Source organism: Microtus oregoni, unplaced genomic scaffold (assembly GCF_018167655.1).
Source record: "Microtus oregoni isolate MIOR12 unplaced genomic scaffold, Mior012 000010F_ref0000083, whole genome shotgun sequence".
Taxonomy (NCBI): Eukaryota; Metazoa; Chordata; class Mammalia; order Rodentia; family Cricetidae; genus Microtus; species Microtus oregoni.
Genome location: NW_024543069.1, coordinates 32,648,153 through 32,674,254, shown reverse-complemented (window position 1 = coordinate 32,674,254; position 26,102 = coordinate 32,648,153). Strand labels below are relative to the sequence as shown.

The following is a 26,102-nucleotide window of genomic DNA, read 5'->3' as shown; positions in this document are numbered from 1 at the left end:
CCCCAAGATATTTTATGTTGTTTGTGGCTATCATGAAAGGCAAAGCTTCTCTGATTTCCCTCTCTGCTTCCATATCCTTTGTGTATAAGAGGGCGACTGATTTTTTGGAGTTGATCCTGTATCCTGCCACATTACTAAAGCTGTTTATCAGCTGTAAAAGTTCTTTGGTGGAGTTTTGGGGGTCGCTTATGTACACTATCATATCATCTGCAAATAACGAAAGTTTAACTTCTTCCTTTCCAATTTGAATCCCTTGGTCCCCTTATGTTGTTTTATTGCTATTGCTAGAACTTCAAGCACTATATTGAAGAGGTATGGCGAGAGTGGACAGCCTTGTCGTGTTCCTGAGTTAAGTGGGATGGCTTTGAGTTTCTCTCCGTTTAATTTGATGTTAGCTGTCGGCTTGCTGTATGTAGCTTTTATTATATTTAGGTATGACCCTTGTATCCCTAATCTCTCCAAGACCTTTATCATAAAGTGATGTTGAATTTTGTCAAATGGTTTTTCAGCATCTAATGAAATGATCATATGGTTTTTTTCTTTCAGTTTATTTATATGATGGATTACATTGATAGATTTTCATATGTTGAACCAGCCCTGCATCTCTGGGATGAAGCACTTGATCATAAAGGATAATTTTTCTAATGTGTTCTTGGATTCGGTTTGCCAGTATTTTGTTGAGGATTTTCGTCGATGTTCATGAGTGAGATTGGCTGTAATTCTCTTTTCTGGTTGAGTCTTTGTGTGGTTTTGGTATCAGAGTAACTGTAGCTTCATAAAAGGAATTTGGTAATGACTTTTCTGTTTCTATATTGTGAAATACATTAAGGAGTATAGGTATTAGGTCTTCTTGGAAGTTCTGGTAGAATTCAGCATTGAAACCATCTGATCCTGGGCTTTTTTTGGTAGGGAGGTTTTTGATAACAGCTTCTAATTCTTCGAGACTAACAGGTCTATTTAGATTGTTCACCTGGTCCTGGTTTAACTTTGGTATATGGTATTTATCTAAAAAAGTGTCGATTTCTTTTACATTTTCCAGTTTTGTGGCATACAGGCTTTTGTAGTAAGATCTAATGATTCTCTGAATTTCCTCTGTGTTTGTGGTTATGTCCCCCTTTTCATTTCTTATTAATTTGCATATTCTCTCTCTGCCGTTTGATTAGTTTGGATGGGGGTTTATCAATTTTGTTGATTTTCTTCAGGAACCAGCTTTTTGTTTCATTGATTCTTTGGATTGTTTTCTGTATTTCTATTTTGTTGATTTCAGCCCTCAGTTTGATTATTTCCAGTCTTCTACTCCTCCTAGGTGAGTCTGCTTCTTTTTTTTCTAGAGCTTTCAGGCGGGCTGTTAAGTCTCCAATATGTGCTTTCTCTGTTTTCTTTAAGTGGGCACTTAGTGCTATGAACTTTCCTCTTAGAACTGCTTTCATAGTGTCCCATAAGTTTGAGTATGTTGTTTCTTTATTTTTATTGAATTCAAGGAAGACTTTCTTTCTTTATTTCTTCCTTAATCCAGGTATGGTTCAGTAGTTGACTGTTCAGTTTCCATGAGTTTGTAGGCTTTCTGGGGGTAGCATTGTTGTTAAATTCTAACTTTAATCCATGGTGATCTGATAAGACACAGGTGGTTACTAATATTTTTTTGTAACTGTGGAAGTTTGCTTTGTTACCGAGTATGTGGTCAATTTTCAAGAAGGTTCCATGAGCTGAAGAGAAGAAGGTATATTCTTTCCTATTTGGGTGGAATGTTCTATAGATGTCTGTTAAGTCCATTTGATTCATTACCTCCATTAATTCTCTTATTTCTCTGTTAGGTTTCTGTCTGATTGACCTGTCCATTGGTGAGAGAGGAGTGTTGAAGTCTCCTACTATTAGTGTGTGCGGTTTGATGGCTGCCTTGAGTTTTAGTAATGTTTCTTTTACGTACATGGATGCTTTTACATTAGGGTCATAGATATTCAGGACTGAGACTTCATCCTGGTGAATTGTTCCTGTTATGAGTATAAAATATCCCTCTCCATCTCTTCTGATTGATTTAAGTTTGAAGTCAACTTTGTTAGAAATTAGTATGGCCACACCTGCTTGCTTTTTAGGTCCATTTGCTTGATAAGCCTTTCCCCAGCCCTTTATTCTGAGTAGGTGCCTGTCTTTGTGGTTGAGGTGTGTTTCCTGTAAACAGCAGAATGTTGGATCCTGTTTTCGTATCCAATCTCTTAGCCTGTGCCTTTTTATAGGTGAGTTGAGTCCGTTGACATTAAGTGATATTAATGACCAATGGTTGTTAACTCTGGTCACTTTTTTAGTAGTAGGGCATTTTTTTACATGCGATTTAAGGGCGTCAATCACGTTCATAAAGTCAATTTTTTCTACTTCTTCTTGATTAAGGTGTTCATGTCCTCCTGTTGTGAGGTCGCTGGGTTCTGGTGGTTTCATGTTGTTTTTCAGATTGTTGGGTGAATTCTTGCATTGGCGCCTGCCCATCTCTTCCTCCGAATGCTTCCCTATGTATCTTCTTTTACAGGATCAGGTCTCCTTGCCTACTGATGTACCTTTCCAGTGATGGCACTCCCCAGTGATGTCTCTCCTGGTGCCGTGATCAGATCTCTGTGCTGGTTGGGTAGCTCATAAACAAAGCGCCTACCTTGCTTGCTGCAGGCAGGCTATTGAAACAAAGGAGCTCCCGCCTGCTAGGTTACTCTCGGGATTCGGCCCCAGCACCCTAATAGGAAAGAAAGGCAGAAAGTGGGGAGGGTTCTGGATGCAAGCTGGGTGGGATAGAAAGAGAGAGGCAGTATCCTGGGAGTATAGGCCCAGCAGGAAGCCCAGGAAGTATAGGGAGGATGAGGAAAGTCTGAGTTCCCTTTCCCGGGCTGCTGCCGCGGGTCCCAAACTCACCGCAATGATGGCTCTCCTGGTGCTGAGATTAGATCTCTGTGCTGGTTGGGTAGCTCGTAAACCCATTCCTAATTCTCATTTGTTTATCTTTCCTCATGAAAATTATTCTTAGGTTTCATGATTTCTTTTCCTCATTTCTGCTTTGGAATCTTTTAAATATAATCCTAGTGCTGGGTTAGTTGGCATGTGTTGCTTTCATTTGTGTTCAACTTGGAAGGTCTTTATTTCTCCATTGATTTTAAATAATGTGGTTGGAGCTGATAATCTTAGTTGGCAGTTATTTACCATGTTTTCTTGGCTTAGAACTTCTCCTGAGAGGAGAGGTTTGATGTAATGCTAATGAGTTTGTCTTTAGGAGCAACTTGGGATTATGCTCTTAGAGCTTTCAGTATTTTGTTTTTCTTCTGTACTCTTGGCATTTAACTACAATGTGACATGGAGACATTATTTGTGGTCCTATCTGGAGCTCTTAATGGTTCCTATTCTTGGATTGCCATATCTTTTTGTAGATTTTCTTCTATAATGAACATGTTTTATACATCTCTATTTGCTTTTTTAATCCCATCTCTTTCTTTTGCCCTTAAAATTATTCAGTTTTGCAGTTATTGAAACTGTGGTAAATATTTTTTAAAGATTATCTCAAACTGCTACCAGGAGTTAGCTCTATAACTTATCTTCAATTCCTGATTCTCTATTTTTTATTAGATTTATTAAGATTTTTAATTCCTCTCTTTAAATTATCTTATTCGTTCACTTGATCTAAACTCCTAAAGTGAATGTCAGGCTAGCATACAGTCTTTAGAATTAAAAAAGAAATACATTTTCTTTGTCCAAAGTTCATATTTCATGAATTTTTTCATTGACCTCACTGATCTTAATAAGAGTTACTTTTATATTCTCTAACTAATCTCTCTCTACATATATATATATATATATATACATACACACACACACACACACACACACACATACATACATGACCTTTATTTAGGGTTGATCTCTGAAGATTTATGTGGTTCCTTTGAAACATCTTTGTTTTTTCATGTTTTTAGGCAACTGTTTTGGTTTTTAGAGATGAAAGAAAAGTGGAATCCTACTGAACTTCAAAGATTGATGCCTTAGAAGAGAGGACTCCACCACTTAGCTAGTCACAGGTTTAGGAGGTGCCATGGATTATTTCCCACCCCTAGAGATAATGGCAGCAATAGCTTTTGTGTACTTGCTCTGTGACAAGGCACTATGGCATGCATCAGTCTGTGTCATAACCCCACATTTCCTCAGGCAGCCGCACTGTGCTGGACAGAGCATGAAGACTAGTAAGACTGACAAATTTCTGGAAAGCACTAAGAAGAAAGGGTAGTGGATGCAAAGAGCTATTCTTTCATGCAGGAGGAAGTCAAGGCTGAGCTGTCATTCATGAGCTGGTAATGGTGGCCAACGACATGTACTAGTCCCAGCAGCACTCCATCATTCTCTGCACAGTGGCCAAACTGTCCGGGAATTGTAACAACTCCAGGACAAACAAGATGGAAGTCAATCTTTTGAGACTGAGACAATCTCTTATTTCCTTTGGAGGAGGCTGGAAGCTACAGAGTCCTATTTTTGATTATATCATACTATGGTGCTATACTGGGAACCAATGCCTGTAATAAAAACCAAAACCAACTCACTAGTTTTACTGGTCTGTTTTCATCTTCTCCTGGGAGACAGGAACTTTTCGATGGGTTCTGGGTTGCTAAATCAATGTCTTTGTGGGAAAAGGAGACAGGTTTTTCTGCTCTTGACATCTTCCTCAAGTTTCACTACAACAAACTTTACCATAAATTACTCATTACTTTACTGTGCATCTGCAGGAGTCTAGTGAGCGACCTTTTAAAATGGGAACTGCTTGACTTCTGTTGGGCATGTTCCTTTTTGTTTTGATCTTGATTCAGATTTGCTCTTGAAACTAAGCTCTGAATGCTCTTTGATTTGTACACAGTTGTTTCATGCCAGTCTTAGTGTTTAGTAGTTAATTGACATCCACTATATACATTATATAGTGTCAGTTCTGGTCTGACACTACAAATTTTTCCTTTTTATAAAGACAGGGTCTCATCTCATTATGTAGACAATCACGGTCCTAAACTGAAAAGAGAGCTGCTTGCCTTTGCCTCTGTCTCATAAATGCTGGAATTAAAGGTACGACTTTTACTTTAATGGTTTATTTAATATATCCTATAAATACCCAAACATCCTTTTTCTATGACTTTCCTTAAAAATATTTATGAGTTATTAAAACAGTAATGTATCTTCAGTAGGAATATCAAAGGCTTATATAATTCCCATAGTTCTGGAAGATACATTGGGAGAAATGATAAATAATTGTTATATTAGGTTAAAGTACTAGTTTCCATGTAGAAATATATTATTAAAAGCATCTCTTGGTTACAGAACTCAGCAATCCTTTTGTCTTGGAGCATTTAACTTGAATTTTAAGACTTCTCAGAAATATATTGTAAAAGAAGCAAAAAAAAAAAAACCACACAAACAACCTACGATTAGAAAGCATAGATAGGTGTGATGGCTCATGTCTGCAATCAAAGTGAGGCAAGAGGACTGTCAGGAGATTGAAGCCAGCCTAGGCTACAGTATAAGTCTATGTCTAAAAAACATACAAACAAACAAGTTCCTAAATGTTAGCATAAGCAGAAGACATTTGATTAAAGGATAATAAAACAGTGCAATAAAATGGGATGACTTACTTTTGATGACATAATTACTCTTAAGCATAGCTATTGTTTAGGTATTCACAAGAATTAGCAGAGTAACTAGGGAAGAATGAAAAGCAAAGGGAGGGATCACCCAGAGTGCTATAATTCTATTACTCAACAATGAGTAAAAAATAAAATTCCAAGGAGGTAAAGAAAGTAAAAGGAAAATAAGAGAATTAATAGAGACTAAGTGGAACTGAGAGCCTGAATTATATTTGTTTTAGAAAATGTAAGGGAATTTATATATATTAAGGTTAATATTGGCAGTTAATTTATAGATCATTCTTAGTTTAATTTCTTTTAAAGAAGCAAATCATTCCTTCAGCAAAGGTTTATGTTATTCTTATCATATTTCTGGCTGTGTGTAGTAAGAAACACTAAAGATTAGATGTGTGCATTACTTTTGAGGAGTTGACGGTCTAGACAACTCTATTCTCATGAGACCTGCCAAATAACCTAAGATAGTTTTTAGATTAGAATGTAATTCAAATACTTGTTGGTTATATCTTGAAAGGGTACTGAATATGTAAGAAAATCAAAAAAGATACTGTCTAGATGTTTTAATAAATATAACATGATTTTTGCTTTGCTGTGAATAAGTATAAATAAATATAGTTACAGTCTCTAATTTGTAAAAATCAGGTACAGGAAATGGTTATTTCCACTTACCATTTCTATGTTTTCATTAGCAACATGAAGTTTCTTGGTTAGTTGTTGAAAATTATTCAGCTGATCCTAATAGGAAGTAAGGTAAGTTCATCATGTTTTGTTTAAATAAAACTAAAATCAGATCCAAAATCATATATTTAAATTCATGTGATATCAGCATTATATCTTCTATTATGTAAATTCAGTAGTCAAATAAATAAGAAAAAACCTTCAATGATTTGAAGAATTTAAAAAATAGGCAATGGTGATAATAATTTGTTTTAAGGAAAATCATTTTTATAAATTTATCTGCTGGTAAATACTATTTTAGATATAAAAGACATGCATGTACAAACATTTGCTAAGTTACTAGAAATTTCAAAAACTAGAGAGTATGTTCATGACACTGGAAACCACATGTTCAAACACATTCCAAATGGACAGGATAAACTGTGTTGACTGTGCAACTGTTGTAAAGTTCCCATGTTCCACAAGTTCAAAACCATTTGATCAAATCTTATGGTCCTTTTAAACATTGCAAATAATAAAATTTGGAACAGATTGTTAACATGTTAGATAACAAAGTAATAATTAAAAGGCAACTAGGAAAAGAGAGACTAAGTATTATTTGCAAAGTTATTTACAAAAAAATTAAATGATATAACTTCCTTACAAGAATGATCTTATGTGAAAACAACATAATAATTAAAGGGCTTAGCTGTTGCCTTGAAGAATTTACTTTTATTAAAAATGGATTATATTAGACCTCAGAAGTACAAGTTCTATAGTCAGATTATATGTGTTATTTCAAACTATAGCATGGATAAAAATTAAAAAGATATCTGTAAACTAGAATATCATGTAAGTATCATAATTATACAAGCAGAAATTCACTATAATGATAAGAATATTCACAAACTTTAACTTGAAGAATTAACAAATCAGAGTTAAGATAACCCACTTATTTAAACAGATACTCCTCAAGAATGGCAGAAAATGCTCAGAAGTATAAGCTGGCCATTGTACTCAAATGTACACACCAGTAAAAGAACCAATAGAAAATCAATGAAGGCATAGTGTGGGAGAATGGTTTGTATTCTGTCAATTATATGCCGACACAGAACAAGCAAGATGTGACTGCCTTGTTGAAAAAGGTACCGAGCCATGTGGCTAACATATACTAGAATAATGGGCTAAAATAAGTTATAAGAGTTAATAAGAAGCCTGAGCTAATGGGCCAGTCAATTTATAGTTAATGTACACCTCTGTGTGACTTCTTTGGGACTTAGCAATTGCAGGAACCAGGCAGGACAGAAACCCCAACAACAAAGGCAGCTTTCCCAATGGGACAGGTGGTCTTTATGAAACAGTTTTGTTTCTAAAGGTATACATCAAAAGCTAGATGGCCAACGTAAAAGCACTCTTGTTTTAGACAGAAAATATCAAATAACTAAGCCCTTTTCCTAGAATAAAACTGTAACTCAATGACCAATTTTTGTTTAGTTTCAAAAAAGGTAGGAAATTAATCAATTAAAACTTCAGAGGTCATTTTATAAAAGAACAATCTTAAACTTCTTCCCAAAACTAATACACCTTTTATTTCTAATCACATTAAAAACACAACAGTACTGCGGCACTTTGATTACTCACCTGAGATACATTCATTGTTAATTAATTAAAAAACACGAGACTTGGGAATTTCTTCCCCAAACAGTTTTCTTTTCATGATTTTTATGATTTCTGACCAATATTTAAGAAAATCATGAAACCTGAGTTTACCTTTTGTTTTTGATTTTCAAAGACATGGATCTGGGCTTCAGTCATATGCTCCTGGTAAAGTTTCCGTACACTCTCCAGCTCCTGAGAAGCAGTCTGCCAGAGTTCCAGAGCCCACGTTTTCTCCTATAAAACAACAAAAATTGGTAGTTTATTTCAGTATCAGCAGGCTATTAAATGATAGTATAAATGGATCACATTCTTTTACTATTAGGTTCTTATAAAGTTACAAAGTAAAACTAGTAATATATATAAAGACAGTAGTCAAGCATTGTTTAAAGATGGGGACACTTTCAGAGAAATGTACTCTTAGGGTGTCTAACCATTATGTGACCACAGCAGATATACGCAACACAAACTACAATGACTACAATCAGGTGGTGTACTCATAGGGAGTATGTACTCATAGGGAGTATGTACTCATAGGGAGTATGTAGTCCGTCACTGACAGAAAGGTTGTTATGTGGCATGTGACTGGTCTATAATAATATTTGTAATTTAAACATTTTAATAGTAATTTAGAGAACAAATTTAAAAACTAAAATTTTATTTAGAAATTTTACTTAGATTCAATAGCTAAAATTAATGTTATCAGCAATACATATAAAAACTATTCTAATTGTTCTACAAAAAAAGTACAAATTAAACCTTGGTATTACTAAAGGAGAAAAGTCCTTCTGAGAAAGTACAATATGACTTTCCGACCTTAAAGAGTTAAGTGCTTATTTCAGAAAACTAGGAAAATATGGAAAACAGAAACAATAAAAAACTACTTAGAACTATAGGTATTAGCCCTGCTAATTAATTAACACTACTATTTGGATATAATCATCTTTATAAAGGTCGACTCTCTTCATGCATATACAATTTTTATAAGTGTGCTTCTGGGATACAATTTTTTAAGTTTTTCTTTTAGCAAAATTATAATCACAAAATGTATGTTACATATAATGTAACACTATTACACTTGGAATTTTATAGTGAGATTATTTTTAATTCATCAATTAACTTTTTAATACAGTCTACCAAGGCATGGTAAGGGAGCTCAGAGTTTAAGACTTTGAGACGATGTTGAGGTCAAAATTATGTTCATAACAATAGGAAGACATTTGCCATCACAGTAGAATTTTCTAAAGTGTATGACATGTCATTTTTGTGCTGAGGGCTGCTACAAAGTATGCTTATATCATTATTCAAAAAATAAAGCCTGTTAATTTACAGTAGACTAAATACTGACAGATACAACTCACAAAAAAGTACTGTAGGATACTAAAGTAAGGGGTCCAGGTATTGTTTTAAAACCAAAAGGCTAAGAAAAGCTAACAGTAACCCACTGAGACCACAGGCAAACCGCCTAGGGTCCTTACCAAGTTTTGACTAAGAATGGAAAACAAAACATTTTCTCTTTGTTGTTATTAGAATGATAAATGTCCCCCGTGGGCACCGGTCTTTGGACTTTGGTTCTCAGTTTGGGGTGCTGTTTAGGGAGGTTATAGAAACTTTAAGAGATGGGGCTTGTTAGAAGAAGTCATCACTGGCGGAGGGTTTTGAAGATTTCTATCTTTATCTCACTTCTAGCTTGTGGCCTCTGATTCCTGTGTGTAGTTGAGATGAGATCTCTCAGCTTCCTGTTCCTGATGCTGGCCTCCATGGCTTTTCTGCCATTATGGGGCCTAATTCTCTGGAACCATAAGTCAAATAAATCTTCTTTAAGTTGATTTTGGTCATTGCACTTGATCATAACAAGAGAAAAGTAACTCATACATTCCTTGTCTCTAAAGTCTAAGCTTTGGCATTCGAGGTGAAGGCTAGGGAATTACTTGTATTCCTGAGAAGGTAGAGCTTAAAGATAGGCATTTTTGGTCCATATCGAGTATACTTTCAGAATATATGTTGGATTTTTAGTTTCTATAAAATAATTACTAAAGAATAAGATGCACTCAAATAATGTACAAATGACCCCCACCACTCTTTGACAGCATCATAGGGAGCTCCAAAGACTTTTCACACACAGAGATACAAAGTAGAAGAGCAGAGATTCAAACTCATACAAGGTCTGAGACACAGGAATGTAAAATTATGAAGTAAAATAAAGTTTCCTGATGTACAAATTCACAAAAATGATAACACTGAAAAATGAAATACACAGTACACAGAATGCCAGAAATTTCAAAAACTATGAAGGAAGAAAGAAAGCCAGAGAAAGTATAATTTTAGAAGGATATTTATGTTATAATCTTTGAAAATTGAAAATGGTATCAGAAGAAAACATATAAAAATATTAGTGTAAGGAAATTAAACTACTGATTACTCCTTTCTTTAGAATTTTCTTCTAACATTAATTATTCTTAAAGGACAAAAATGTTCAAATGTCACCTTATTCAAATAAAATATATTTGAAAATACAATTCTAATAGTGAGGGCATTTACTACAAGTTTTAAGTCACAGAAAAATTAAGTGATATAAATTTTGTTATTTATATCAAAATGTCAGTCCTGAAATCATATATAAAACTGACATTATACAGACTGAACAGGTTATATTTAGAGTATATATGTATATACATATATGTATGTAACAACAATTAATGAAAGAAGGTCATGAATTTGAAAGAGAGCAAGGAAGAGTATATTGGAGCATTTGGAGTAGGAAAGGGAAGAGAAGAAAGTAATGATGTAATTATAATATCAAAAGTAAAAAAGTAAACAAAGATTAACATATTTCTGATGATTTTAAACTTAGTAAATAATATGTCACTTACTTGATTGGCTAGTTGCAATTGTTCCTGAAGGTTCCTCACAGTTTCATCATCTGCACAGATGTCATTTCCTATCCCTGTGCCAAAGGGAAGGGCTTCCAATTGCTTTTCAACGGCATCTTTTAATTTACTGTGCAACCTTCGCAATAAGCAGTTAACATTATACTCATTTTAATAACAGTGTAATTACCGTTAGAAGGGTCATTAAATCAACATGGGTCACACAAAATTCTTCATACCAAACCATTTAAGTAGACTTCAAATGAAAATAGAAGGAATAACCATTAAATACCATGTGAATAAAAATATGATTTTTTCTTTTTCTTTTCTTTGAGACAGGGTTACTTTTCTTTTTTCTTTTCTTTTTTTTTTGTTTTTTTTTGTTTTTTTTTGTTTTTCGAGACAGGGTTTCTCTGTAGCTTTGGTGCCCATCCTGGAACTAGCTCTTGTAGACCAGGCTGGCCTGGAACTCACAGAGATCCGCCTGCCTCTGCCTCCCGAGTGCTGGGATTAAAGGCGTGCGCCACCACTGCCCGGCTACTTTTCTTAAATGTTGGCAAGGATGTAAGAATGTAATTTAGTGCAGCCACTAATTGAAGCTGAAAACAGAACTATCATATAAGACAGCTATAACACTCCAGAGGATATATTTTGATGGACCTACAGCAGATATACTTGTATATCCATTTGTATTACATTTACAACATCAAAGATGTGGAATAAACCCATATATATAAACACACACACACACACACACACATATATGAGCAGATGACATATAAGCTGAATTTTACTCAGCTTCAAGGAACAAAATAAATGGACCCTGGGATCATCATGATAATATTCCAGGTTAAATTCAGATTGTAAGGCATAAAAATAGGAGAGACTATTTGGGAAGAAGAAGGAATTGTGCTGGGTGAGATAATGGAAAATGCCCAACACTTAATAGGCACTCAAATATTAGTGAATATTTTTTCTGATTGTTATTGTGACCAAATACCTGACAAGAGGACTTAACCGTTTATTTTTGGCTCATGACGTACATATGTACAGACCATACTACAGTGGGGAAGGCATGGAGCAGGTGGTTCCATGGGAGTATATGTATAAGGCTTAGTGCTCAACTCTAAGTAGATCAAAGAAAACAAAGAAACGGGAATGCCAGCACTCCTCTGGCTTTCTATCTTTCCCTCCTTATTCAATCCAGAACTCATGAGATGTTGCTGTGCACATTCAGTGTCCCTCTCTGGATAAGCCTTCAGATATAACAGCCCTTAAAATGTGTCTTCTAAATCAAATCAAGCTGGGAAAAAAGATTAACTATGACTATTTTACTGCTTCACTTAACAGTAACTCAAAAGATACGTGGTTCTAGATTTCCTTTAGCAGTTCAACAATGCCTTTAGAAAAGCGAAGCTTTTACCACCTTTTCTTTCTCAGTCTCGCTGAGTCTCTGAAATCTGAGCTCATGGTTAGACAGTTGTCTTTAAGTGTGTGTCCCTTGGTAAGACAGCCAAGTTGCTTTGCATACACCCAAGAATCTTTGGGCAGCATAAACTGGTCTTGATGGAGGGCAGGGGCACAATGTTGGGTAACTAGGAAAAGGGGGCTGGATCTCGGAAGAGTTGAGAGAGGAAATGAATACGATCAAAATACATTGTATAAAACTCTCAAGGAACCAATTTTTAAAAATTTATTTCTTAAAATTACAAATAGGAAATCAAAAAATTTTTGCAAACCACCACAACAGACTTTGCTTACATTTATACTTTACTCACTATCAAAGAAAAAAAATGGCACTTGTGTAGGCAACCAACAATGCCTTTCATACCCTTCATATGTAAGAACAAAAAATGCAAACCGCTTTCTCTACATGAACTAAGCTTAAAGAAAAGACATGAAAACAGGAAAAAACACAGTATTTTTACTTTCTGTTTAGTATCTTTCTCATAAAATGATTTCATTATTTATAATCAGTTTCTACATACTATGCATCCCTACAGAAACATATTAAAATGTTTCCAAACTCCAAGACTGTGGCACTGTGCACAACTGCAGAACCCAAACCACTGCTAATTTTCAGCATTAGACCTGATCAAGTATCATGTATACTTTTCTTAAAATATTTTCCCCATAATTTATAAATTATTTTCATTTTACATTCATTAACTATGACATGTATCTAAAAGTACTTTTTTTCTTTAAAGACTGAATTAGTAGAGTTCACTGCTAGCATTTTCAAAGTGCTTTCAATAAACAGAAAGTCCGTTTTTCCAACTTTCCAAAAATGAAACACAACTGCTGCTATGGGTTGGATATGGCTTCTGTCAAAACTTAGGTTGAAATGTGATGCTATTGTAACTTGGTTTCGGGATGGTAGAATCTATAGGGAGTGATTAAGTTCATGGTAACTAGCTCTCTTGAGAATGAATTAGGTCTCCTGATTAAACTAACAGCCATGAAAGTGACTGTAATGAAGTATGCTGACATACATGTCCTTTCTCCATGTGTCCCCTTCTACTCTGTATTTCTCTACTACGATACAACAGCATGAAGCACTGACCAGAAGCTGAATGATATCAGTGCCATGTTCCTGGAACTCCAGAACTGAAAGAGGAAAATACACATCTTTTCTCTATGAATCACTCAGTATAAGACATTGTTTATAATAAAAACCTGACACTCATAATTACATTACTTTTAACTACATAGAGATTTTAAAGACTAGCTTTATGAAAGAAATATTGTTGCAAACAAATACACAAGACAACTAAACAGTATCTTTATAGCACAAAATGTCCTGTCTTTCCAGGACATTAAAAATGAAGCTCAACCTAAGTATATTGGTGAATGAAAAATATTCACTGTAATATTCTTTACTAGGATATTAAAAGTCTGTTTAACAATAATTACTTTAAGAAAAAACATTAAAGCTAAAAAAGTATAGATTTAAAAAAACATAATGAATGAAAAATTTATACCTAATTTAAAAATTTATGCAATTATAAAATTTAATAAGAATCCACAGCATAAATATAAGAGGGTTCCAAAATTAGAAGAGAATTAATAAAAATACTTTTTTAATTTTTAAATTTTTTTTTTTTATCTTTCAAGACAGGGTTTCTCCGTAGCTTTTGGTTCCTGTCCTGGAACTAGCTCTTGTAGACCAGGCTGGCCTCGAACTCACAGAGATCCACCTGCCTCTGCCTCCCGAGTGCTGGGATTAAAGGCGTGCGCCACCACTGCCCGGCAATAAAAATACTTTTTAAAGAAACAAAATGATTATAGTTAAAATTAAGATATAATTCCATAGGAACTTTATAAAATTCTAAAGAACACATGCTATTTAGTTTTTTTTGCCAACCTGACAGAAGCTGAGATCTTCCGGGAAGAGGGAACCTCAATTGAGAAAACGCCCCAATCAGATTGGCCATGTAAGCAAGCCTGTGGGGCAGCCCACAGAGGGCAGTGCCCGCCACGGGCAGGTGGTCCTGGGTGTATGAGGCAGTAGACTTGAGCACGCCATGGGAGCACTTCCTTATGATCGCTGCTTTACTCCCTGACTCTGGAGTCTCAACTACTCGAGTGCCTCTGCTGTTTCTTCTGGTGATGACTATGAGCTCTAAGTCAAATAAACTCTTTCCTCCCCAAGTTGTTTTAGATTATGGTATTTATCACAGCAATGGAAAACAAACTAGAACAACATGAATTCATTTAAACACAAGTACATTAAGATAGACATAACAATTAAACATAAACTACTATATAATATGGAAGAATACAAACAAAAGAAAGTCAAACTTTAAGAGTCCATGCACTGAATGATTTCAGGACTTAAAAATGCGCCCCACCTGCAGTCACGGCCATGCTGTTTTTGGTCAACAACGAAAAATATATCAAATTTCTATAGTTTCATGTTTCTAACATTAACATTTTTGAACTCAGGACAGAATAAAGTTTAAATATTCTTGGTGATCAGCCATGTTAAATTCTCTTTAATATGCTGAGAGAGGACACACTAGTGGAGAGACAAAATAAAGTAACAATAGGAAAAGAAAAGAGTGAGGGACTCAGCTACCTCAAAGTTTAAAGAAGAAAACAGAAAATTATTTCATTAAGCACATCGCAATCTGGGAATGCATATTTGAAACACCTATTATCTAGGATGCTGCAATGGACAATCGGCACTCTTACTTATTCTTCACATTTCTGTATCTATGTAGTACCTGATGGTCTAAAACTATCTATTCAAGATATCCTCAAAGACGGTGCAGAAAAGATTAAAATTTACCAAAGGAGCCAATTAAAAGAGACAGACATATCTTAGTAAGAAAAATAAGTAATAAAGACTTGAGAAACGAGATGAATAAACATTTCATGAGAAAAGTATAAGAAAAATGGCCAAACATCAATCAGTATTTAGAAAAATGTAAATTAAGATCACAAGGAGAAATTACTTAGTAGCAAAAATAATAGTATTTAAGAAGTTTAATTAGAGTTATTGCCAGAAAATATAGATCAACATGAATTAAAAATACCACTGGTGAAAATGTAAACCAGTTGATACAGACAAGTGATACATTAAGTTGACATCCAATTATAAATCTATAACTTGGTAGTTTCATCTCTTGAAATTTTCATACGTGTGCATGATAGTGAAAAGTGTTAAGTCCCAAAATACTGGATATGATTTTTATAATTTTAAAAATGCAACCTAAATAATATATTACTAAGAGAATCCAATCTAGTGTTTATTTGGTAGAGGGAATGAGGATGGGAACAAGAAAGAAATCATAGATAGAGGCATCAAAGTTGGCAACATTTTTAGCTTTTAAGCTTATTGTTTGTATGTAATCAGTGTGTTTCCTACTGCACATATTTATACTATCTTATTGTATTATAATATTTATAAAGTATTAATGTGTCCAATTTCAAGCTATTTATTTCTTAAAGTCAGTGCATGAAAAAAATGTTCTTTTGTCACAGTCTATCAACAGAAACCTTGGTATCAAACATGAGAATTCTCCTTTTGAAACCTTGGTCAGGGAATCCGAAGGACACCCCAGCCCAACAACATAGGCTATTGGCATTGTCCTTGAGTTGCTTTCCAGAATTTGGAATTACGTCTCTAATGCTGGAAACAATTCACATTTTGGACACATGACATGAAGTAACTGGGATAAAACTAAGCTGCAAGGACTGGGAGGTGCTATGCAAGCTACCAAGGGGTGGGGCAATCAACAGCTCTATCCAGCTGTGGTACTTACAAAACACAATGACCAGTGTTTAACACATCCCTAAAGGTGAAATAGTTGTGCTTCTATCTTGTGAGTAACCAACAGATGCCTAATTGTACCTAGGACCTGCTCTATAGGAGGAAAAACAGAGACAGTACTACAAACCTCGCCAACTAAGACAGGCGAGGCCAGGAAACCTATAAGAAAACTCACTACTGCCACTTTTTTTTTTTAAAGATTTATTTATTACATATACAATGTGCCTCCTGCATGTACACCTCCATGCCAGAAGAGGGCACCAGATCTCATTACAGATGGTTGTCAGCCATCATGTGGTTGCTGGGAATTGAACTCAGGACCTCTGGAAGAGCAGCCAGTGCTATTAACCTCTGAGCCATCTCTTCAGCCTCCTGCCACTTTCTTAAACCAGTGTAATCTCTAACTGCATTCTAAATACTTGTCCTTATACACACAGCCAATGTAGATCAGATAAGTTTCTTTTAGCAGCAGATAGAGACCACTATACGAAGCTACAAACTGGTTAAAATGCAGAAAACTGACTGTGAGGTGCCCAAACACATCTCTAACACTACCCCTGTATCTAAGACTAAAGGAACACAAAGGAAGAGGAAGCAGAAAGAGTCTAAGAGCCAAAGCACCAGGACATGTGCTAAGAGATTGTGTTTTCAATATATAGGTCAGGGAAGCTACACTCATGAAGTCTCAACAACATGGTAACTAAATAAAGATCAGAACAATGACACCAGTTGACATGATAATATGAATAGGGGAACTCTTACAGGGCTTCACCCTTAGAGGAGGAACTCTAGGCAATTAAAGACTACTAAGAGGTAAAATTAGTAGTTACCCAAAACCATGTGGTCAGCCCTACAAATACATATGAGAACAACATTAAATGGACTCAGTAGGTTTATATACATACATATATGTGCGTATATATGTGTATATATGTACACATAGAATAACAGTAATAGGTGAAGAAAAAGATTCTTTTATAAGTTGCAATTCATAGGCAAGAAAGTTACAACAGAAGGAAGTTAAATAACCTGTTTTACGTCACAGTTAAAGAAGCCAACAGTCAACAGAAATTTAAGCTCGGGAGTCTGCACTCTAAATCATTGTACTCTGTGTATCAAAGAACAAAATGAAAGTTATCTAAAGCCACAGACGACCAACTGGCTAATTGATTTACCTTTCATTTTCAGTGATGACAGTTTCAAGCTGTAGTTTCATCTCACCCATGTGTTTCTACAAGAATAAAACACGGTGTAGTAATACATTTTCGAGACAATTAGATCTCCATTTAGTACTCAATTCACATGCAAGCAGTCAGACTTTTGGATATTTACAGATAAAATTTATTCATTACATGTAACAAGCAGTATCACATGTAGATAGTTTAACAATTATACCAAACATAATAGAACAGTCATTTTTCAACAGATTGTAAATAAATAAAAACATTTTATGCAACAATTGAGAAATATTTAAAAATATATATTCAAGAAAACAAAAAAAGATACACTTCATTATACTAAAAATACCAGTTGAGTTGGGCATGGTGGTATATGCATTTAATCCCAGCACTTGGAAGACAGAGGTAGGTAAATATTTGGGAGTTTGAGGGTAGCCTTGTCAACAAAGTGAGTTCCAGGACATCCAGGGCTATTACACAGACAAACCCTGTCTCAAAAAAAAAAAAAAAAAAAAAAAAAAAAAAAAAAAGAAAGAAAGAAAGAAAGAAGAAAAAAAACCTAACCAACCAACCAATCAAAAAAACCAGTTGATCACTATACCTTAAATTTATATCTTAATTAATTCATCTATTCTGGGGAAGCCCATATCAATATGTATATTTTCTCCTATTTCAAAAGGTAAAATGGGAATGGTGAAAAAAGAAAATTAAGGTCTTCTTTAGCACTTATTCACTCTCTACCTCACCACCCTTAGTAACTATCTGAACTTTGTTCTAAACAGTGTTGCTATGGTAAACAGACAAGGTTTATTATTTAGCAGGTTAGATGATTTAAAAACTCATTAACTAAAATACAATGAAGGTTATAATCCATACTGTAAAGAGAATGAGATGAAAGTTTCACTGATTTTCTCTGAGGTAATAACAGAGAAATTATTAGCATTTCAAAGGGAAAGGAAGAGGGAATTTAATAAAAGCAAACTGGGAAAAATAAGGAGTCAGTTTTCAATAAGAGCTGGTCATGGAAATACATGTTTAAAACAAAGGTGCACTCAGCTCAAAATACATCCATCAGTCTTGATTGGGTACTCTAGGGTGAAGGAGAAGAGCCAAGCCTGAAGCCAACCTGGCAAGAGATGTGCGAACAGGCAGCTCTCCAAGTCTGTCTCTCTCCCACTCAGAGAGGCTCAAAGCAGCTTGGCTTAAAAAATCACTAACCACCTTTTAATATGAAATTGGCATCAAAGCTGAATTTTTCCCAAGTTCCGGCTAGGCCAGGATTTCAGTCAAACTAAAATGAATTAATGTACTACCAGATAACTGAGTACTGATCATATTTGCAGAGACAGTCTCCCTTGAAGAATATCCAGTACTGCAAATGATTATATAGAATACTTATATATTATATATAACATTCTTATATAAGAATATATATATATATTCTTATATAAGCATATTATATAAGTCACATCAAGAACTTTACCATAAAATACTTGAAAATATTTAATTATTTGGAAGGAAAGAAAATCTACACAGTAGATTTTCGATCTTATATCATCAAAATTTCCCTACTATACATGATTTTGGTGGGGTGCGGGGGGGAATCTTTATACATAGAATTACAGCATGATTTTCCTGTTTTGAAGGTGTACTATTTCTTGGTCACATCTGTAATTCTTTTTTCTTTCAATGTGTTAGATTTTGTTGGGTTTTTTTGTTTGTTTGTTTTTGTTTTGAGAGTTTATGCAGTCCTGGCTGTTCTGAACTCTCTATGTAGCTCAGGCTGGCCTGAACTCATAGAAATCCACCTGCCTCTGTCTCCTGAGTGCTGAGACTTACTAAAGGCACTCACCACTATGCCCAAGTATATCTGTAATTCTTAAAATTAGCTCTACTTATTAACTATATCTATGCAAGCAAAGATGAACTATTCTTAGAAGTAGATACCAACATCTTTCTCTCTCTCTCTAAAAAAATATAATACTATTACTATCATTGAAGACTCTTGGGCTTTTTAATGTAGTTTCTTCCTATATCTAAGTCAGTAATCACCCACAGGCAGTAAGAACATCAGATGAGAAATTTAAGGCAAGCACTTCAGGAAAATAGCTCATTAAAGAGACACAGGAACCAGATAGGTGATAAGAGGTTTTAAGAGAGTTTAATTTCCAGACAACTAGCTATTCTGGAACAACAACTGAAGTACACAATACATCATCACAGCAACTCAGAAAGTGCATTCAGCAGAAACTTTAGATTTGTTATTCCTAAAACTAAAACACCATTTACACAAAAAGAACTTCTGTTGTTCTTTAATTGCTTATCTAAAGGAAAAAAGACATTGTTGTGGTTGGTTTAAGTTTAAATGGCCAAAGGCTAAAAGAGACATCACAAAAAATGGGAAATGAATTAACTTAAGAATTGTCTTAAAATAATATAGAATCAGAATCTGGCTCTACCCTGTCACTTTATAGGTTTGTAAAGAAACAAACTTGGAAATATGCTGTGGTGCACAGCATTATTCAGTGAGAGTACCGCTGGTGCAATCTCTAGGCTAACCCACGGGAACCACGAGTATTCCAGTGGAGGAAACCCAATTTGTAAAGCTTTAGAAATATTTGTCTTTTGAATATAGTTGCTGTCATTTCTCTAAAACCCTTGTGATGTCATTCATAATGCTCCTTTTTTCCATAGTGGGATTCGTCCCCAAAAAACCTCAGCAGTGTATGAATCGATTATTGGGCATAATTCTTTTCTGTACTGGTGACTGGATGGCCTTTCCCCACACTGTGGGGCCCTGGTGTGAAAGTATTCCCTCTGTCAAACCTTTGTTCTTATAGTAGCCCCAGAGAAAGGAATTCCTTTGCACCTGGGCATCAGGGGTACAAGCACCCCACCACTTAGCCCTGGGCTGGAAGCTGCAATCTCCTGATTTTACTACATAGTTGCAGCTTTTCACCTTGATCCAGTGCTAAGAGAAACCCTTTAATCAGCAAACATTTGGTGAAAATGTTAAATGTGGATCAAGTGCCATCCATTTTCCTCCTGTGGTTTACGCTGGTTGCCATGGTTACCACAAACGCTGTGTGCTGTGCTCTCAGCTACCTTGGAAGTAAGCAGAAGTGCGCAGAGAAAAAGCAGCATTGCGGTTTTCTCTTTTTTCTACATTTATAAATTACAAACTTCTAGATTACATAACTACACAAATGTAGTTAACACACAACGTCCCTCTCCCCCCTCTTAGAGATCATAGCTCCTTCCTCTATTTACCCTTTTCAGATATGCCTGGGTGTTTCACAGCCACACTCCCTCTGAGACATAAGTAAGCTAACAGGCACCCAAGCTAACAGGTATTTGTTTTTGCCAGCCTTATCTGTCTTGGCCCTAAGAAATGCATGCCTGGTATCCTTACTATTGCCAAAGAATTGTTAATTGTGACTGTGTGGAAACCTTGTGTTTTACAGTTTATATACCCACAGAGACACAACTAACAGACACAAGAGAATATGGAAAGAGAGAACACTGGAACTATATATGGCTGATTCATTCCTTTCATCATCAGACCCCTTCAGCCATTTTTCACTTGCTGTAAGTGTTCCTTGTGGATGATAAAGGTTTAGGGGGCTGGCAACCCAATAAACCTCGATAGAAATGAGAAGTCTTTATGCAAAGAAAATATCTAACTTTATCTTTAGGAGTTGAAAGCATTGTGTTCTCTTAGTAAAGGTATATACCAATCTATTAATTAAAAAAATTAATACTGTAAAAACATTAATTTAGCTCTCTCTTGTTCCCTTAAGCCCTGGGATTTACCAGATATTCAAAGGCCTATATATATTAAGGTTGCGTATAAAATGCTCCTTAGGTTTGAAAGCTTATGTTTAGAGGTTGGAACTTGCAAGAAGCTTGCGTTATAAGGGCTCTAACGTTATCATCAAATTAATCCATAGCTTCATGGACAATTCAGAGACAGCCTGTCACCAGCATATGCCCTCCAAGCGCTTATTTAGTCACAGCACCCTTCTCTCGCTGCTTCCCAGATATCATGAAGTGAGCAGCCTCCTCCAGTGTTCTTCAGCTATCACATTCTCTCTCTTCTCAAAGCCAGGTAGCCTGGACTGAAACCATTTGCCAAAACCCACCTCCCTCCTTTAAGTTGATTTGTCTCAGGTATTTTTAAGAGAGACGGAAGGGCGCCAAGGCTTACTATGTGCTACATTTCAAGGCACAGCACAGAATCTCTTCCTCTGAGAATATCAGTCTCCAGGGGTTATTTTTATACGAAGCTACTGTGCTTTCTCACATTTGCATCAAATTAACCCTGCTTTCTTTACAATTAGTGAATTGATTCGGGGTCTGGTATCCAAGCCAAATACAATCATTAGTATATTCAAGCTCTAATAAGGAGGAGCCACTGTCAGCAGGTGGGCTTAGCCCGACACTCAGAAGTTCTGCTTAAGAAATACTTCTAAATATTTATCTGCCATTTGTATTTCTTCCATTTGAGACCTGAAGCTTATTTGATTGGCAGCTTTGTTTTTAGTGTTTAATTTGTACAATTCTTTATACATTTTAGAAAGAAGCAGTAGAGGCAGCAGCAGCAGCAGCAACTTTAAGAGAAGACAGTGAGAACAACAACAGCAAAAGCAGAAAAGGAAACACTAGGGCCAAAGTGTATAGCTGGGAAAAGGAGTTAAGGGAAAGTGCAGGTACACATGGAGGGAGAGCTAGGAGCTATAGCTAGGAGAGCTAGGGTTTTCCTACATACATAAAAACAAAGCATGTAGGAAAAGCCCATATCAAAACCTATTACTTTGTAAGATAATTTTAAAAATAAAAACTAATTTGCGCGGGGGGGGGGGGGGGGCGTTGAGACAGGGTTTCTCTGTAGCTTTGGTGCCTGTCCTGGAACTAGCCTCCTGTAGACCAGGCTGGCCTCAAACTCACAGAGATCTGCCTGCGGCTGCCTCCCAAGTGCGGAGATTAAAGGCGTGCGCCACCACCACCCACCAAATAAAAACTCTTTTATAAAAATGAAATATTTATACAGTTTTTCTGGTATCAGAAAATTTGGGAGGAAAGGTAAAAGACATTTATTTCAGTTCAAGGAAATGAAATGTGGGTAACTGAAATAACAATCCTGTATTATTTTTAGTTTTTCACGAGCCTAGTCTCAGACACCCTGAGACAGATCTGCCTATAGACAGCTTCCTGAGCTTATTTCTGTTATTCTTAAAATAAACATCCACTAGTAATAGAAAAACATGTACCAGAATCTAAGCCTATACTGGAAGTAGGTTAGTATTATCTTATCTAAAAGACACAAGACAAAGGCATTTGGCAGAAATAGATCTAAAAATGGGGAAAACCATTCTGCAAATAGTGATAACCATGGGTAGAATAAGGGTAAGGTATGAAAGGCTATGAGACAGTTCTGAGCACAGAGATACAAGCAGATAATAATGCAATCAGGACACAGCTCCAAGCTTCGAAAAGATGTCTCTGCCAGACCGCAAGAACAATGGAATATTGGGTTTAAAAGAATACTGAAGATAATGTCTACCTATACACATTTAAAAATGAATGAAACTTTCATATTTTCTTCTCACAGTAAAACCACACAGAAGCTTAGTGATTATGACTTCATACCTGGTAACAGGTCAGCTGTCTGCTTAGTTCTTCCAGATGTTTCTCATACTCAGCAATAAGAGGAGGTAAACAACTGTAGGAAAATACAGAATTAAATTACAGTATATTCAGTTCCATTTACTTTAAGATCTAACAAGTAAAAGAAATCCCAAAATAGAAATTTGTGCTTAGTAGGAATCAATAGTTTGCTGCTTTCTTAACCTTAGCACAAGTAATATTTTGGACTAAAACCTTCTTGATTGTGTGGAAGGGGCAGGAGGAGAGGTCTGAGCACTGATGGATAACAATTAGCTTCTCTGGCTTCTATCACAGGAAGCCTCACTTTCCAAAGGGTTTACTTGTAAACAAATCAAAGATGCTCCCAGATAGTACCGTCTTTTCCTGGGGGCAGGCAGGGAAGGTAAGATCATCCTCCATTATAATCCAGTTTTCTAGACTCCACCAATATTTTTATGAACTCAATAGCATGTCATTAATGCTTAATTACAGCAGACCATAAAATAAACATCCCTAAATTAAAGGAACTTTTTCAAAGATCAAGCAAGCAATAGTATATCTGATAATACTTTACCTTTGGTCTTCTATTGAGTTTACGAGTATGTCACCTCTGCCATCTTTGGACATGCTGGTCTATAAAAGAAAATAGTCATTTAAAAATGTTTTCTCAAATTATTCTAGTTAAAATTGAAACAAGTCATTAAAATTTTTATAACTTTATAAAAAAAACTTTACAAAAAAAGAAGAAAGAAGAAAGCTGATTTGCATTTGGTAAATTTAACCATGAAGGATAAAAATTGGCCAATTAGAACTATAAAAAAATTTCTATTAGATGAACTATCTACCAACCATCAACACTATCATTATTTGTGGTGAACAAAGGAAGCTTATGTTACACTCAGTAACAGTACAAGGCTGTTTACTATCGCTGTTAAAAGTTCTGGTGAGCACGGTGTCGGGAAGATTTAAGAGCTGAAGAACATGTGGCACTATTATTATATACAGATATTTGGCCATGTACCCACAAAACACCACAAAATACAATATATGTTAGAGTAAATTAGAGAATACACTAAGTCCTAGAAAGAAGATAACACTCAAAAGAAATTCAGTAGTTTTCTCAAACACTAACAGTCATTTTCTTTAATCTTTGAAAACGATTTGCATACTTTCTTTTTAATACCAACCTTTTTACTTTTGAAATTTTTCCTAATATTTATGCTCATATATCATCAGTCAAGTTCTACTCCCTTTCTTCTTTTGCTGAATTTAATTTGCTCTTTTTCTACAATAAATAAATGCAGTTCCAATGTATGAGTTTAAAAGTATTTATTAATCTTTCTTCTTTCTGAGGTAACTGTGGATTCACATGGGATTGTAGGAAATAATGACAGGCAAATTTGGGCAACTTTCCTCAATGGAAACGTTTTGTTAAGTCACAATATAAATATAGACATTCCTTAGCTTAAAATGGCTGACAATTTCATCTGAGGCTGAAAACGAGAAAAGCTAACAATGCATTTTATACACTGCCCTATAACATGGTGGCTGAGGAACACATGCAAGGTATGTTCATACTTGTGATCACACAGCTGGCTGAGAAGTTGGGCCCACTGCTGCTGCACTGTAGCACCTATTAATTCAAGAAAAGATGTGGATGTGTATCACTTTCACATTAGCAAAAGCTGCAAGCTTGTGTGTAAGCTACTGTCGCCTGGGGACCTTCTGTAGTATAATGACATAACCAATACAGAGGTACTGCATACATGAAGATAAGAAAGTTTGCATCCTGGGCCCACCTGGCACCTTCTGGTGCTGGGCAGATGGGGCACTGTTATGGTGAGGAAATGTACGGTGTTATGGGGAGGGGAACAGAACGGGTCACTTCCTGTGGACACAGGCGTATCTGAAGAAGTGACATGATGATATCTGGGCCTGGGCTACTGCCCATGCCTAGGTTCATGCCCTGATGCAGTCATGGCCTGTGGTCCTTGATACCATGAAAGGAAGAGAGGATAGGGCTATACAGAGTTAGCCTCACACCACACTGCTGCAACACTAGGGAGAACTGGTCCTGTCCCTCATCAGCTGAAGACTCAGAAGAGAGGGCCCGGACACCTCACCTGGGCAGCACAGTAGAGCTGACACTGTTCACAGGGGGTTCTCTGTGGGGGTTGAGAACGGGAGAGCCGACTGCACCCCTCTCATCTGCCACGGGGGCAGCACGGGTGAGGGAAAGATGCCCTCCTCTCCTCACCCCTCGACACCTGCAGCAGGTGGGGGACATGACCCAACTCTTTAGGAGAACAAGCCCTGTGCCTCACCCTGAGATCATGACAGGGGCACAGCTGGTACTGCCTCTTTTGTCTGCAGTGTGGTGGTGGGACGAGGAAATGTGCTCCCTCCCCCATCCCATACTATCTCCAGCTGGAGAAGAAAAGCAGACTCGGCACCTTGTCTGGGTAGTACAACAGAGCTGATCCTGTTGACAGGGCACAGATATGTTGCTGGAGAACACGAGCTTGGGAGACCTGGACCTGTCCCTCATCTGCCAAATGGCAGCATGGGCTGGGGAGAGATGCCTCCCCCACCCCAATCAATGCCTGAGGCAGGTGGGAGAGCTGTGGTCATTATTCATCTGTCAAGTGGCAGCATGGGCAGGGAAGAGATCCGCCGCCTCTGCCTCATGGGAGAGCTGGTCCAGAGGTCATAAAGGCAGGAGAGCTATCCCTGCCCCTCATTGGCTGCAGCACTCGGGAGTGACCTCTATACCGCGCCTGGACAACACAGTAGAGCTGGCCCTGAAGATGTGGGTGTGGGAGAACCAATCCTGAGGTTGTGAAACCACGAGAACAGACTCCACCTCTTGCTCACTGCTGCAAGGGGTGACCTAGCCAGAGCAATGCTGGAGAACTCACCCTGGTGGTGAAGGGGAGAGCTTGCGGACTGACCAACCAACCCTGCCACTGCCCAGGCCTGGAACTGAGGTTAAATGTTGACCCACTCCGAATCCACCCCATCTGTGATCTGCTGGCACACAGGTCGGGGTAGGCAGTCCTGCAGACCCAGGGCTACAGGATGTCCATGACACGGCAGCAACAGGATGTGCGGGACAAGTCCCAGTCCTCCTTTCCATCTGCATGGGATATTTCTACCCTCCCTTTACTTTTAA

At 36.6% G+C, this 26,102-nt stretch overlaps 1 protein-coding gene across 1 annotated transcript in view; it reads right to left on the bottom strand.

Moving 5' to 3' along the window:
• Nucleotides 1-26,102, bottom strand: part of Sclt1 (sodium channel and clathrin linker 1) — a 115,910-nt gene that overhangs the window by 77,361 nt on the left and 12,447 nt on the right. The window contains exons 3-8 of the mRNA XM_041659195.1: nt 23,505-23,563; nt 22,934-23,006; nt 17,282-17,337; nt 10,835-10,970; nt 8,076-8,198; nt 6,318-6,383 (exon numbers count right to left, since the gene is read on the bottom strand). Of these exons, the coding sequence (XP_041515129.1) occupies nt 6,318-6,383; nt 8,076-8,198; nt 10,835-10,970; nt 17,282-17,337; nt 22,934-23,006; nt 23,505-23,563 (513 nt within the window). The remainder of the gene's footprint in view (nt 1-6,317; nt 6,384-8,075; nt 8,199-10,834; nt 10,971-17,281; nt 17,338-22,933; nt 23,007-23,504; nt 23,564-26,102) is intronic.